General features: G+C 44.6%; 1 protein-coding gene across 1 annotated transcript in view; it reads right to left on the reverse strand.

Annotated features, from left to right (window-relative positions):
- The window catches only part of LOC311143121 (uncharacterized protein), a gene marked incomplete at its 5' end in the record, with an annotated part of 82,326 nt that overhangs the window by 12,484 nt on the left and 55,759 nt on the right, over positions 1–14,083 (reverse strand). The window contains one exon of the mRNA XM_084178919.1: positions 2,184–2,363. Coding sequence (XP_084035045.1) covers positions 2,184–2,363 — 180 coding nt within the window. The remainder of the gene's footprint in view (positions 1–2,183; positions 2,364–14,083) is intronic.

Genomic DNA, 14,083 nt, shown 5'->3' on the forward strand with positions numbered 1-14,083 from the left:
GGTTTACAATGAACATTTGGAGGAGGTTTACAATGAACATTTGGAGGAGGTTTACAATTAGACTGGCGGTTGCAATTCCCTCATTTCCTTGTGGCTGTGAGTCTGTCTCAGTGGAGAACCAGAGCTCATCTTCGCCAACTGTACCCATAGGGCATAATTAGAAGCCAGGAGGAGCCGTTCACAATGGTCCTTTACTACCTGAGGAGGGCCACAAAACACTTCCTTCTCTACAGCCAAGCGCAGACAAAATAAAATAGACGACACACTATACAATCCCCACATCAAAAGTGGTGCTTTTCAGCACTTTGGTCTTTGGATGTAGACCTATATGCACAATGCTGTAGGTGTCCTAGCAAAGCTGTTTGTTCTCCCCCTCTTCTCTACAGCTGTGTGTAATCAGAGCCCACTCATCACCACTCTGTGGATAAATGGAGGAAGTGGTTGCGGGCCTGCAGTCCTGCCATCCTCCTGTGAAGCCCTAGGACAGACAGACAGAGGAGTGCTCAGACCTGCAGGGATCCATCCATCCCAATGAGTCAGGCAGGCAGGCAAATCTCCACCCAGACTGGGCCGGCCTCCAAACCAGGAGATCTGTGTAATCTTCGCTGTTAAGCATGGGGACTAAAGATGTCCTTTCCTGTCCACTGCCAAAGCCAATGAGGCAGTACTAGTGAGGAGTACAGGGACGGACTGCAGGGGGCCTCAACACTTGCCGCTGCCTGCTGGTCACCACTCCTCCACTGGTGCAATGGAATAGGACTCTACAGAGCAGTGACAGCGCCATCATTCTGTCTGGATGGGTCATCATCATCATCATCATCAGACATCATTACTGTCTCTAGTCTACATGGCCACTTCATCTGAAGACAAGGATAGGATCTGGTCAGGAAGAGCAACACACCAGTATCCAAACTCACTTTATGCAGTCTAGCATACTTTCAGGAATGTCATGTATTTCATTGTGAATAACATTATTTGAGGATTTCAGCTGTGCACATACTGTATATGGAGGATGACTGGTAAACGGAGTGATACAACAAGAACCCTGACATTGAAGGGCTCCAACACTATCTACTGTGGATCAGATCAACACCACCAAATCACATCTACAGCTCTCTGCCTGACATCCCCTGAGCTGGGGTCAGAAACAAACACTTCTCACAACCTTTTCCTCTCAACACTTCCTGCTCAAAATATGAGATTACATTTACTGAAATGACATCTCTTGTCAGTTTTATCAGGAACAAACCTATGACCAAACAAATAGCGCATGCTGACCCTGCAAGTTTAGAATGAGGGTAATGAATTTAAATGAAATTATCATAGCTACGTATTACCTGTAGAGGAAATGGCATAGAATCACAAATGCTTTCCATTGAGTTATAAGATGCGAAACATACAGTTTTCACTATGTAAAGAATACAACCTTGGGAAAGACAAATCAAATTATAAGCGCTTCTGCAAAAAGCAAACACTATCATACTGAAACATACCACTGTTTTAGTGTAATGGTTAAATTATGCATATGACTGTACTAGGATGTAATGTTACTATAATGTATACACAAATCATGCCTACTGATTGATTGCCTAGTTGTTCACAGAATGATAATGGAGGTGATCATGCTTTCACCACAGGTCCTTCCATTTTCCATCACTCAATCGTTTACAATATACTCTCACTGACTCACTGGCTAACCCTTTCACTCTCTCATCCAGTCAGTCTCTATCATTCAAATGTAGAAATCCAAAAGGTTCAAATGTCCATGTGGATTGAGACATGACAAGTAAATGTGAGCTTTCTCACAGAGGACATTGTAGTACATTTAGCTACAAACGCAATAACATCTGCTAAACACGTGTATGTGACAAATAACATTTGATTTAGTCCAGTCCCCTGCCTCCCATGCTCTGTTACATGCGTATGGAGGAAAACATACATGTCCTCCCCTAGGTGCAAGCAGGGACATGGAATAAACCTCACAAATAAACATAAAAAGGTACATTGAAAATCAAAAAGGAGGAAAAAACATGCAATGCATTGCTGGCGAAACGTTCATCCTTTTCACGTTTCTTTTTTTCCTCATCGACAAAGAAAATGCATAGATCATCTGTATGGAGGAAACATCATGAATCAAACTGAACAGTCCAGAAGGTGGAAGAGAGAGACGCGCACATACAAACCTGGGCTCTTAAACTGATCCGGGCTGTGCAGGTGCTGGAGGGGGGAGTTGCAGGCGGAGGTGGCATGCTCACTGTGCAGCATCTGAGCCGCCTGGGGCCCCAGGGAGCCATAGTCCGCAAAGGAGCAGGGTGCCCCCCTCTGGTCACTGGGCGCAGAGTAAAACCCGTAATCGGGAAAGCCTGAGAGGTACAGTATAGGGTGGGGGAGGGGAGGGGAAGGGACTTTTGGTTTCATTGTTTCACAATAGTCAATGTTGTCCAGACTCTTTAGCATGGCATGGTTGGTGTGTGACATTATGACGGGTTCATTTAGCTGAGATACATGGCGTCCTCTCCCTGCTGTCTCTCCCCAGCAGAACCTGCTGCCAGTCTGAGTGTCTGAGGTGTAGGAGTCTGTCGGCACCAGGGTAACGCATCATCCCTCTATAGGGAACCCAACACATTTCAATGGCTGACTGTCTAAGATTATAGGATGCTTGACTGGCTATCAACAATCATAAGACAAACAGTGAAGTAGCAGACTGGCTGTCTCTGAATCCTAGACATGAATCAATCTAACCTGATTCCCTCACATTGCCCTGCAATTGAGAGACAGGGATGATATTGGATAATTATTTTTAAAAAGGTCAATAAAGCTTTATTTGATGACTACAATGCTTACTGGACATACCTGAAGGAAACTCTCATCATTCAACGGGAGGAAAATGTAGAATGCTCACAAATCAATAATTAATTTCATGCCTCTGGTTTTGAACCACTACAACTACATATTGAGGTCTATGCATGTGACATTTTTCCTTGTTTGATAACAAAGAGACACATTCATGCTTATTGACCATTAAATATAAGGCAAGACTCCAAAACACTCCACACTTAAGCTTGGGCTATTCCAACATACCCCTCTTTCAACACAGATGGAGGATTATCAACGCTTCAGAAATTGTCATTCAGCAATAAAACATGCTGACATTTATTGCTTGTCCTCTTAATCTGAGACAAGCTGCTCTTATAAAGAGAACCATTAAAGGCAAATGTTGCATCGCGCACCTCTTCAATATGGGGAGTTAATCCACTCAAGGAAAAACTGAGATTGGCGTCAGCGGCTCTTTTCCTGGCGGGTCTCCCCACTGTGTGTTTGTTTATTTGGGTCTCCAGCTGAAGAGGCGATCAAAGCCGTGTCACACCTAGACCGCCATAATGAGCTTGTCAGCAGCTGCCAAATGAAATCCAAACACCAGGCGTGCTCCTCAACCGGCGCTTTAGGGCCCCCTGGTTTCACCGCGCTACGTGGGCTCCATGCCCACTCCTCAAATGATGGGCTCCTAAAATGGCAGGCTTCCCACATTGCTTCCCACTTCCAGTCATGTAAACCGTGAGACATGGAAGTCAGCTCCATAAGGCAATAATCCCCTTTACATCTCTCTTAAGCAATTGCCATGGAAAATCGATCGGTCTTTATCAATGAGGAAAACATTATTACTAAGAACTCAGATTAGGGCGACATTAATGGGACGATAAAGGAATGAATGCATAAATGGGTCGACGCAGGAACCCAAGAAGAATGTCTGAATGATAAAAATGTACTTTCACCTAAAGTCTTCCCAAACAAGTCAAGAAATTAGAGAATGTTAAGTACCTGCTATGACTCCAGTGGTCAGACAGAGCTGTCTCCTCTCAGTGTGATACAGAGAGGATATGAAAGGACATGAGACCAAGAGACAGGTGCTGAGTCACCAGTGATCTGCCATCAACCCACAGTCCTCAGTCTGTCTCTGTATCTCAGTCCTGGAGGCTGCTGTCTGTCTGTCTATGCCTTTATCTTACACGTGTGGCCATTCTGCACGTGTTCCACCATCATTAAACCCAGCTGCGTCTTCTCTGTACCCTACGTCATCACCGTGCCACTAACCACAGAGCCTGTCCTCCCAGGCAGGGGCGGTCACTCACACACACAGCAATGACCTGGGTGACACTCCCTCTGCAGCACGGGATGAGGACTCTGTGAGGAGGATGGGCCAGGTTGAATTATGGACGAGGGCATTTCAGAGGGTCACTACTTTTTTCTCTCTAAAGAATATGCTCTCTTCCGGGAGCGGAGAAGAGGGATAAGGGAGCAAATTTCCTGAGCGTTCCACTTCCTTATCTTCACCCCCCCATCCCTCCTTTTTTCTGCCTGTGCTATGGAAAGCTGCCTTGAGGTGACATTCACAGAAATATGCATCCAGACAGCTTTAATCGTAAGGAGACCAAGAAGAGAAAAACTAGGGACACTTGTGTTTAATCTGTTTGTAACATCCACGCTAATAGCTGGCCGTCCTTGAGTTTCCGAGGTGGTTTTTCCATGCTCATCTCTAATTAGACAAGCTTCCTCTGCTTCCTCTCCTCTTCCTAATTAGATCTTTAACAACAAACAAGCGGCGACCTTTACAAAGGCCTTGCCACAATCTCCCCTATTAGTTAAACGGCTGAGAGGCCCTGGGCTGAGGGAGGGGAGGGAGGGGAGAGGGGGAGGGAGGCCCTGCTTTGTCCCTTTACAAAGGCCATGCCACATCCTCATGGTACTGGCTGCCAGGCCCCCGACAATGGCAGCTTCCTGTTGCAATCTGCATAATTCCGCCAATTCCATGATAGCGGGAACGACAGGACACAAAGACGACATCAACACACACAACAAATACACATGGCGGCTTTGTTTGCGCTGACACGGACAATTAGCCCTCAGCTGCCGGCAAGGTCTTATCTAATAAAGCCAGGCAAAATTAATTTTATTGTTCAGGTAGATTGCTTCTAATGATAGTGCCATCAGTGGGACAGCAAATGAATAAAATGAGGCTGAAAATGCTTCCTTCTATGGATCAAAGACTGAAAAGCACACATCTGGGAGAGGCCAAATAGCTTGATTATCTTCCCCAACTAATTTGATTTTCAGAGCATACAAATGTTTTAAGCAACTTTCACTTGGGTGAAGGTGAGAAACAGAATGAGAGTGAAGAAAAGTCTCTGAACATCAAAGAAATAATGGCTTTCCTGGGATCCACCTAAACAGACAAGCTGTTAGAGACTAATTCTACAATTTCTCTACATACACTAGCACATTGATGTTGGGGGATGGAGGGGGCTTGTATATGTGTGTATGCATACAATGTGTGTAGTTTATGTGAATCCCACTGGTGCTTTGGAATATAGCTCATTATACATTGCTCTACTGTATTTTTATATTAAAGAACATCTGGTCCAATCAATGGAACTATCACAAATGAATAATAATAAACCAGCATGGAATATCATATGACACAAAGACTTTTCCTTAGAATAGAACACAATACTCTCTGAGCTCTTTAACATGCAAGGAGCATCCACATTATCACCTAGAACATTTCTCTGTTTTTGGTCTGTAGATAACAAATGCATTGTGCCTATCAGTACTCACCAGGGCAGAACATAAAACATAACATTCTGATTGAGGTAACCGAGGACAGAAACGGTGCCATAAAACAATGCTTTGCAGACAGCCGCAGCACTGAAAGTCCTTCTACAATAACAGTCTGTGACTATTCAACTGAGGAGGACACTTTGTGCTCCAGTGTAAGATGTCCTCCCTTGCTCTTTCATGGTAAAATTAAGGTGGATGCTCAGACTGCCTCAGATGTGCACTTGCACACTATACTGAGGAGTTTTAACTGGACATGTAGTCTGTGGAAGGGACACGCACACACTCTTACAGACATGCACACATGCACACACCAACAGATCTTTATCTCTGTAGTGTGATGGGGCAGTAGGCTGAAGTAGGTCCCCACAGCTGCAGCAGTATCACTGATCTGTTATGAGCCTGAGACAAACCCATTATTAATATTCAAACCATCTAACCGGAACAATGGCCCCTTCTTTGGACTTAATTTTTTCCCCCTTCTGGTCTAATTGGATGTAATTACTCATCTACAAAACAAATGAGCAGGTTGAGGTTGCCTTGGAGATCAGATCAGAAGGCCCAGCAGTGCGAATCATTTGCCGATCTCCATTTATACTGATAATGATCCCCCCCTCCTCTCTCTAGCTCGCTCACTCTCTCTCTCTCGCTCTCTATCTCGCTCTCTCCCTTTGCCCACTGGCCAGAGACTGCTGGGGTGGGGGTGGACAGCTCTCATCGGCCAGCTAAAAGCTCCACAGTTCTCTCATAGCATACTGCCATCACGAGGGTGGCTTTCTTCAAGTGGATAATGCTCCTCTCTCATTTCCACTTTGCCAGATGACTGCCTCTAAGGAAGGATTCTAAACCACTGCCTTGAAAGTATTGCTACTCTGCTCCTCTCTTTGAAAAAACAGACAAAGAACCCTATCGTGTTTGTGGTAAAATACAGGGCATATTCCCCTCCACTTTAGAGAGAGGACAAGGTGTTTAAGAGTGCACCAGTGTTCGCTAACAAAAGTCTGTGATTATCCTGACACTGAGGCTTCAATTCCCCAAAATACACACACACATACTCAAACACATATTAATACACAAACACCCATGCATGCACACACTGTCACACACACACACACACACACACACACACACACACACACACACACACACACACACAGGCACACAGTCACAGACACACACACACATATACACACACACACACATAGTCACAGGCACACACACACACCTAGAGTGACGTTTGCTCCCAATCATCCCTCTCTCCCCTGCCCCCTCTCAATTCCCTGGTTGCCATCCGCACACATCACTCTGTGGAGGATGTCAATAAACCTGTCATACGGCTTCCCAAATTAGCTTTGAATTTCACAGCGACTGTAATTAGCTACTCCATTTCCACCTATGCCATTTTAAAAAGGATAAAAAAAACAGCCGCTCTCTGTGCTGCCGAGAGTAGCTTTCACTTTCCATTTGAAATAGCATTTTCTGACTGAATGGGTGACTAATTAACAGCACTAGACCCCCTTATCAAAGAGCGCCGACATTTCATAAATAATACATATTTAATGTCTTGTCATTTTGTGCTCAGAAAGGCTTGGCTAATGAATTTTAACAGATTTATTTAGGCATTTACTACCCCATAACCAGGCCTTTTATTCTTCTTTTAGGCTTTCATTCTTTCTCTCTTTCTTCCTCTCTCAATCCTTTTTTAAACACTGATAGCTTCCAGAAGTGCCTCACAGGAAAAGAACAGTTTTAAAAGAACAGAAAAGAGAATGTTCTCTGACAGTAAATCACAGGTGTCTAACCAGCCGTGTGACAATGTGATGCGTGACGTAGGATATTTTCCCTCCTGCAGGTGTGTCAGGTCTATGGAACACAACAACAGAACACTATGGAACACTAGAACAGTTCTGATCCTGTCCTTCTAACAACACAACGTACAACCATTTGACAAGAGTTTTGATTAGTGTTTATGAGTGACATGATTTATAAGGTATAGCTATTCGTGTCGATGCAAAGTCTTTAAATGAGTTCATGCAAAAGTTTTTCCAACTTCTACTAGAAACCAAAGTGATTGTGGCCATGACTCCAGCCTGAATCCCATTGGAGAGGCACAGCATGGACCAACCCCCATGGCATTCTCTCCTGTGACCCCTGAGCATCTGCCAGACACAGCTGTGTGAGCCACTGCACTCTGGGACAGGAGCAGGGGAGAGGGGGACTGGAACACCTCCCCCACATGTGACATCTTCTCTCTGGGCCACAGTTAAACCGGGGTAAACCACTGTCACATGGATTGGTTTGGCATGCTCGTACCCAGGACATGTGATGCTCTTCTGGGCTCGTCGCTGAGCTAAGCGGAGCAGCATCTGGGACAAACGAATGGACCTGAGCACCCATGGGGCCCGGGGATCCAGATTAATTTAGCCCGGCGAACGCAGCCAATCCTAGACTCCTCTGGGGCACTTCCAAGGATCACAGAGCTTGTTGGGAGGAAATGGATAACGATCTCAGATAATGTGGCAAAATGTGCCAAATGATTTCCCTCTCCAAGCAAGCTGTGGGTTCATCAGTGGAAAACAAAACAGCCAGGGTTCAGTGGAGGAGAATACTGAAATCTACATCTACATGAGAACCTCTTGTTTCTCTCTAAGGCAGAATAGAACCATTGGATAACTGTTTCCCAGGGGATATAAATCAGATGGTATAAATGATCAAACCAAACATAAATTAATAAATGATACGTTATCTATGTCAATGATGTCATTATAGATTTATGTCAACATGTTGCAGAATGTACATTTTGTATGTTGAAAACAACACATCCCTTGTTCCAAAAGCAGGGATATTTTTAATATTATTTCACTGTTTAAATCCCTCTGTGGGGACATGTTGCACTGCCAAATGCTGTTTAATAGCACAATTATTTGGGCATAGAAATATTACTACCAAATTATACTGTGCTCTGTGCAGTGGGAAATGTCACATTAAAGCATGGCCTCAGTGTTTCCCAAGTCTCTGAGGTCACTGGGAGCACTGAGGGTAAAGACGGAATTGATTGGCCATAGAAAAGGCCCTGTGAGATGTGCTTATTACAGAAATAATAATGGACGGAACTGAAGCCACGTTAACCTTCAGCACAATGCACTTATTGTGTATCAAGGGACTGTTGGCCAGGAGAACTGGACATGTAAGAAGCCTCTTCAGCTGACGAGACTGATCCGCTCCCAATGAGTTAGCATCTTACTGACATCCACTAACTCACAGGGGAGGGAGGATGGGACAGAGGAGAAGAAAAAATGGGGAGAGGGAAAGGTATAGAGACAGAGAGAGATACAGAGGGAGAGGGAGGATGAGAAAGAGAGATGGGGTGCAGAGGGCAGTGAAGAAAATGAGAGAGAGCAAGGCACAGAGAGAGAGAATCAAAGGTAAAGAGGTAGAGTACGCAAAACATTAAGAAGAAAGAAGATAGAAGATCAAAAGAGCATTCTCTGCCCTAATCAGCTCGGCAGCAGAAATTCCATGGCGATCGATGCAGCTCTGCAGGTTTACAGGCGGCGGCACGGAGGCCTTGAGAAGAGAAGAGGCCATCTCATCTCCAAGACTCTGAAACATCCCACTCATTTCCGCTTCACATAATAAGAGCTCATTCCTCTGGAGGGAGCTGAAAGGGTCTGAATGAGAGACTGAGAGCGGGCAGAAATATCTCTGTTGAGTGGGATGGAGGGGACGGAGGAGGAGAGATCAGAGGGGAAGGAGGGGGCGGGCAACAAATGGTCTAAACCACTGGCTGACATGACAATCACACAGCTCGACGGACGGACGGACGGACGTACGTGGACTCAGATTGAGTGAGGCAGGCACGTTGACCAGTCCAAGAGGGAGAGGACAGACTGGCCTCCTGTGGAGAAGGGCCCTGGGTGAGGGGGCAATGGAACGCAGACCGTGGGGGAAAGCGCAAAAACGCTGTCATTGGCGGCCATTCCAAAAATCTAATCTAACAAAGTGGATATTCATCAAATCCGTCATCATTTATGTGATGTTGTAACAGGCCCACAATGTGGTTACTAGAATCTGATTTGGATATATTTGGCTGTTTTCGGTGCATGAATGTCTGCTAACTGCTAACTCCCGTTCTTATAAGCTGATAGCATACACTGTAACGGAAAACGAATTTATACTGTAATTTTGGCTATTATTTACATTTTTACTCATTTAGCAGACACTCTTATCCAGAGCGACTTACAGTTAGTGAGTGCATACATCGTTTTTTTTTGTTAGTTTTTTTCATACTGGCCCCCCGTGGGAATCGAACCCACAACCCTGGTGTTGCAAGCGCCATGCTCTACCAACTGAGCTACACGTGAAAGCATTATACTGCAGCATACTGTAATTGATGGTGCATTTTGGGAAAATGTTGTGGGCGGGGAAGGAATTGCTGTATTTAAAATGGTACTGTAATTCCACCCTACAGAATACAGTACTGTACCGTATTTTTGGAGAGCCAAAAACCCTAGTGGGTGCATGGAATTGTTGTTTCTGTCTCATTAACATATTTTGAGGCGTGCCTTGTATGAGGCTATATTTGTTCCACCCATTAGTGTGAGTGCTGTACCAATTTAACTTATAATGCCCCATCAATTTAAAATGTACAGGGGATAGACTGGAATGGCAGCAAGTATTTTGCTCTGTCTTTTTTGCCCTGTAGTTGCTGCCAGTTTGGAAGCCTTTGTTAAGGCCTCTAGAAGTGCAAGTGATCTAAAACACCAAATATTAATTGATATGATGTAATCTTCAAACACATTACCTAGCAGCCAACCTGCTTGCACCAATCCCATGTAATTACGGTAAAATACTGTGAAATCTCCACCCAATGAATTTCATTCATTCATTACGATTACGGTAGCATTTACTTTTTAAATAATAATAGTAATATAATAATATGCCATTTAGCAGACGCTTTCATCCAAAGCGACTTAGTCATGTGTGCATACATTTTTACATATGGGTGGTCCCGGGGATGGAACCCACTACCCTGGCGTTACAAGCGCCATGCTCTACCAATTGAGCTACAGAGGACCACTTTTACAGTCCAATAAGTCAATTATTCGGTATTGCACTGTGTGTCATTACACAGTACTTGCTTTACTGTATTTAGATTACAGTAGGTGTACTGCAATATGAAATACAGTAACTTACTTGCCACTTTGCTGCCTGTAAGTTATTGTCAAATTCAACCCCTTACAGTTTAGCTAGCGATATAGAAATTGGTGGTGGTAGTTGAAGCCATTTTTAAGTGTAATGCAGTTGATTGGTGATGACATGAACATGTGTTGGGGTTGACATCCATACAAGCATTATACTCCGATTTCTACCTCAACATAGTGTAAAATACACATATAAACAATAGACTAAATGTAGCCTAATTTTGATGGGTGGCAATGAGGAGATTCTGAATTTCGCCATGGAAATGCACGGCGTTTCTGTTGTTTTGGTCAAATTCCATTTCTTTACCGCTGTCACGACGTCGAGGCTGCCCCCCCTCCTGGTTCGGGCAGGCTTCGGCGTTCGTCGTCACCGGAGTACTAGCTACTGCCGATCCCATTCTCACTCCACTTGTCATGTCTTGTCAATCACACACACCTGGTGCTCATTCCCCTATTTAGTATGTGTATAAGTGTTCCCTCTGTTCCCCTTATCTTTGTGAGTGATTGTTTGTTGTGAGAGCGTGTAGCTTGGTTGAGCTACTATTCCTAATGTTTATGCCAAGGTGGATGTTTTCCCTTGTATAGTTTTGTTTGATTTATGTCAACGGAATAAACTCTGGACTTCGGTATTTTACCTCCTGCGCCTGACTCCTTCTTTCACACCTCGTCACAACCGCATGTAGCTATGCTGCCGCTCAATGTCACGCCCTGATCGAGAGAAATCTTGTTGGTTTGGTCATGGTGTGAGTTTCTGTTGAATTCTGTTATTGTATTTCTAGGTTGTAGATCTAGTTTGAGATTTCTATGTTTGGCCGGGTGTGATTCCCAATCAGAGGCAGCTGTCGCTCCTTGTCTCTGATTGGGGATCATACTTAAGTAGCCTGGTTGCCTACCTTAGTTGTGGGATCTTGTTTGTGTTCCTGTTAGGCATGTTGTGAGTATAGCCCATAGGACAACTTGCTTTTGTTGTTTTGTCAAGTGTCTATCTTCATTAATAAATATGTACGCATACCACGCTGAACCTTGGTCTGACCCGTCTCTCAACGATCGTGACACTCAAAGGCATCTGTAGCATGCTACAGAGTTTGTCTTTAGTATGTTACAGTAGCCCTCTCTGTAAGGCAGAGTTATAGGGCTGTGGAAATCTGCCTTTGAATACTGTTAGCAAAACTCCTCCAAGGTTGAAAGCAGTATAAGGTCCAAAGTGATGACGAGGCAATCTAAAAGATAGCACTCTGATGGGTGATCTCCCACTGTTGGAGGATCACAGAGGAGATCTAGTGATCTAGATCTCACTGTAATGGGTGATCCCATTGTTTGAGCCCAATAAGGTCAGGTCAGAGTGCCCCAGACTTTGACTTACTGATCGATCAACTCTGTCCATAGGAATGACAGGGCCACAGAGAGTCCATCAGTAACAACTCCTATTGTCTTCTCAGTGAGTATGGTTACATTATTGTGGATAGTCAGATTAATATAATAGTTTGAGTAAAACGTTGACAAGCTTTGCAAGAAGAACGATTTCTCTAATAACCCTTTTTACACAGACACATCTGAAACCAGACTACCTGATGGCACTCTGATAAATGCAGAAAATCGGCAATCAAAATAAACGTTCTACCACAGCGACCATGTTATTTTGCGGAGGCCTATTTGATACTGAGTTTGGACATATAAAGTTTGTATGTGAAAACTACTTCTAAGATGCATACTTTCAGAGGCTCACTCGGCTGGTGCTAGCACATGCGCAGATCAAGTACACTGCTGGAACTCCGATTAAGGCGTTTACGTGTCCTAATAATTCGAAAGATTGCTCAGAAAACCAGGTGTTTGAATTGGTTTATGCTTACTTCGATTATGATCGCCGTTCAATCCGTTTAATATTAAATTATTAGTGTGCATGTTAACATACTCACTGATAAACTGATGATTATATCCCAGTAATAAACCAACAAAGCAATAACTCATCAATAACATGTCATCCATCAGTGTCTGTCAAATAGCTATACCTATTCAATACATCAATCCTCTTATATTTTCCTCATATGACCTTAGTAATACAGACTCATCATCTATCATACATCCACAGAAGGACAAACATTGGGAAGGGACACATGGAATAACATTCAGATTCCATTCTTGTCATTCAGGGCTAAGTTGTGATGGCGAGGCAAGGCCAGTCCTAGGGATTGCTTTACCCAGAGAGTAAAGGGCCTCATGGAGGAGTTAAAAATACCCTCCATCATCAGCAGCAGCAGCAGCAGCACTGCCCTGTCATGGAGAGGGAGGCCATGTGAGCATGGTGTCGATTTGTCCGGTGACATTAAGCTGTGGGCTGTCAGAGCCAGAGAGAAGAGGAGAGGAGGGTGACAGAACCCTGTGTTGGGGACTGAGGACTGTCTTTCATTTACCCTTGGCTCTCTGCGGAGCAGGCGGGCACAACGGTGAGCAGCCAGCCACGTGGTGAGGGGAAGACCAAACGGGGGTATAAGGCTTGCTCGCTCTGTGGGATGATAAGCGTGTGGATAAATATGAGCGTGGCGGGGCGGTAACGAGATGCACCCGATCTCCCCGGCACGGCGCCACACAATGGAGAGGAGACGAGCGGGAGATTAGCTGAGAGGAAGGTCACATTTAAACACGCTTCATCTTCCTCAGCGCTCGACCCTGTTTATCTACCCTTTGTGTGTGTTTTTGTGTGTGTTTGTTTGTGTTTGTGAGTGTGTGTTTGTGTGCAGTAAACTATGGGGCTGCGGGCGGCTCAAACGTCAGAGCTGAGAGAGCCCCCCATGGCTCCTCATTACCTAGACTACAGGAGACCTGTGAGGTCACCATTTACATCACTACACCTCTGTCCTCACTCCCCGCCCCCCATACATCATCTACCAGCACTACCAGGCAACACAGAGTTGTGTCAGAATCAGACAACAGTACAAGATGGGCCCCTGCATCTCTAAATTCCTGTCTCATCCTCTCCTCTCCACGGAACCATCAGCAAATCACATCCCTGTTTAACTCTCAGTGAATGGCATTGAGCTCCATTGTCTGGAGATTGTTTGTTTTGAAAATGCAAGATCAAGAGGCCTGATTGGAGAGAAAGAACATCTGATTGTTCCCTGCGCTGAAGTGAATGTGGCTCAAATGAGGAGAGGAAGATGGGCAGAGTGTGTGTGTACGTGCTTGAGTGTATTGATGTGTCATATTTCCAAACAGTTTCCATCAGGACTTTGAAGCTTACATTCACATGATCATACCGCAGGAGCATA

This window comes from Coregonus lavaretus, assembly GCF_964263955.1.
Source record: "Coregonus lavaretus genome assembly, chromosome: 15".
NCBI lineage: Eukaryota > Metazoa > Chordata > Actinopteri > Salmoniformes > Salmonidae > Coregonus > Coregonus lavaretus.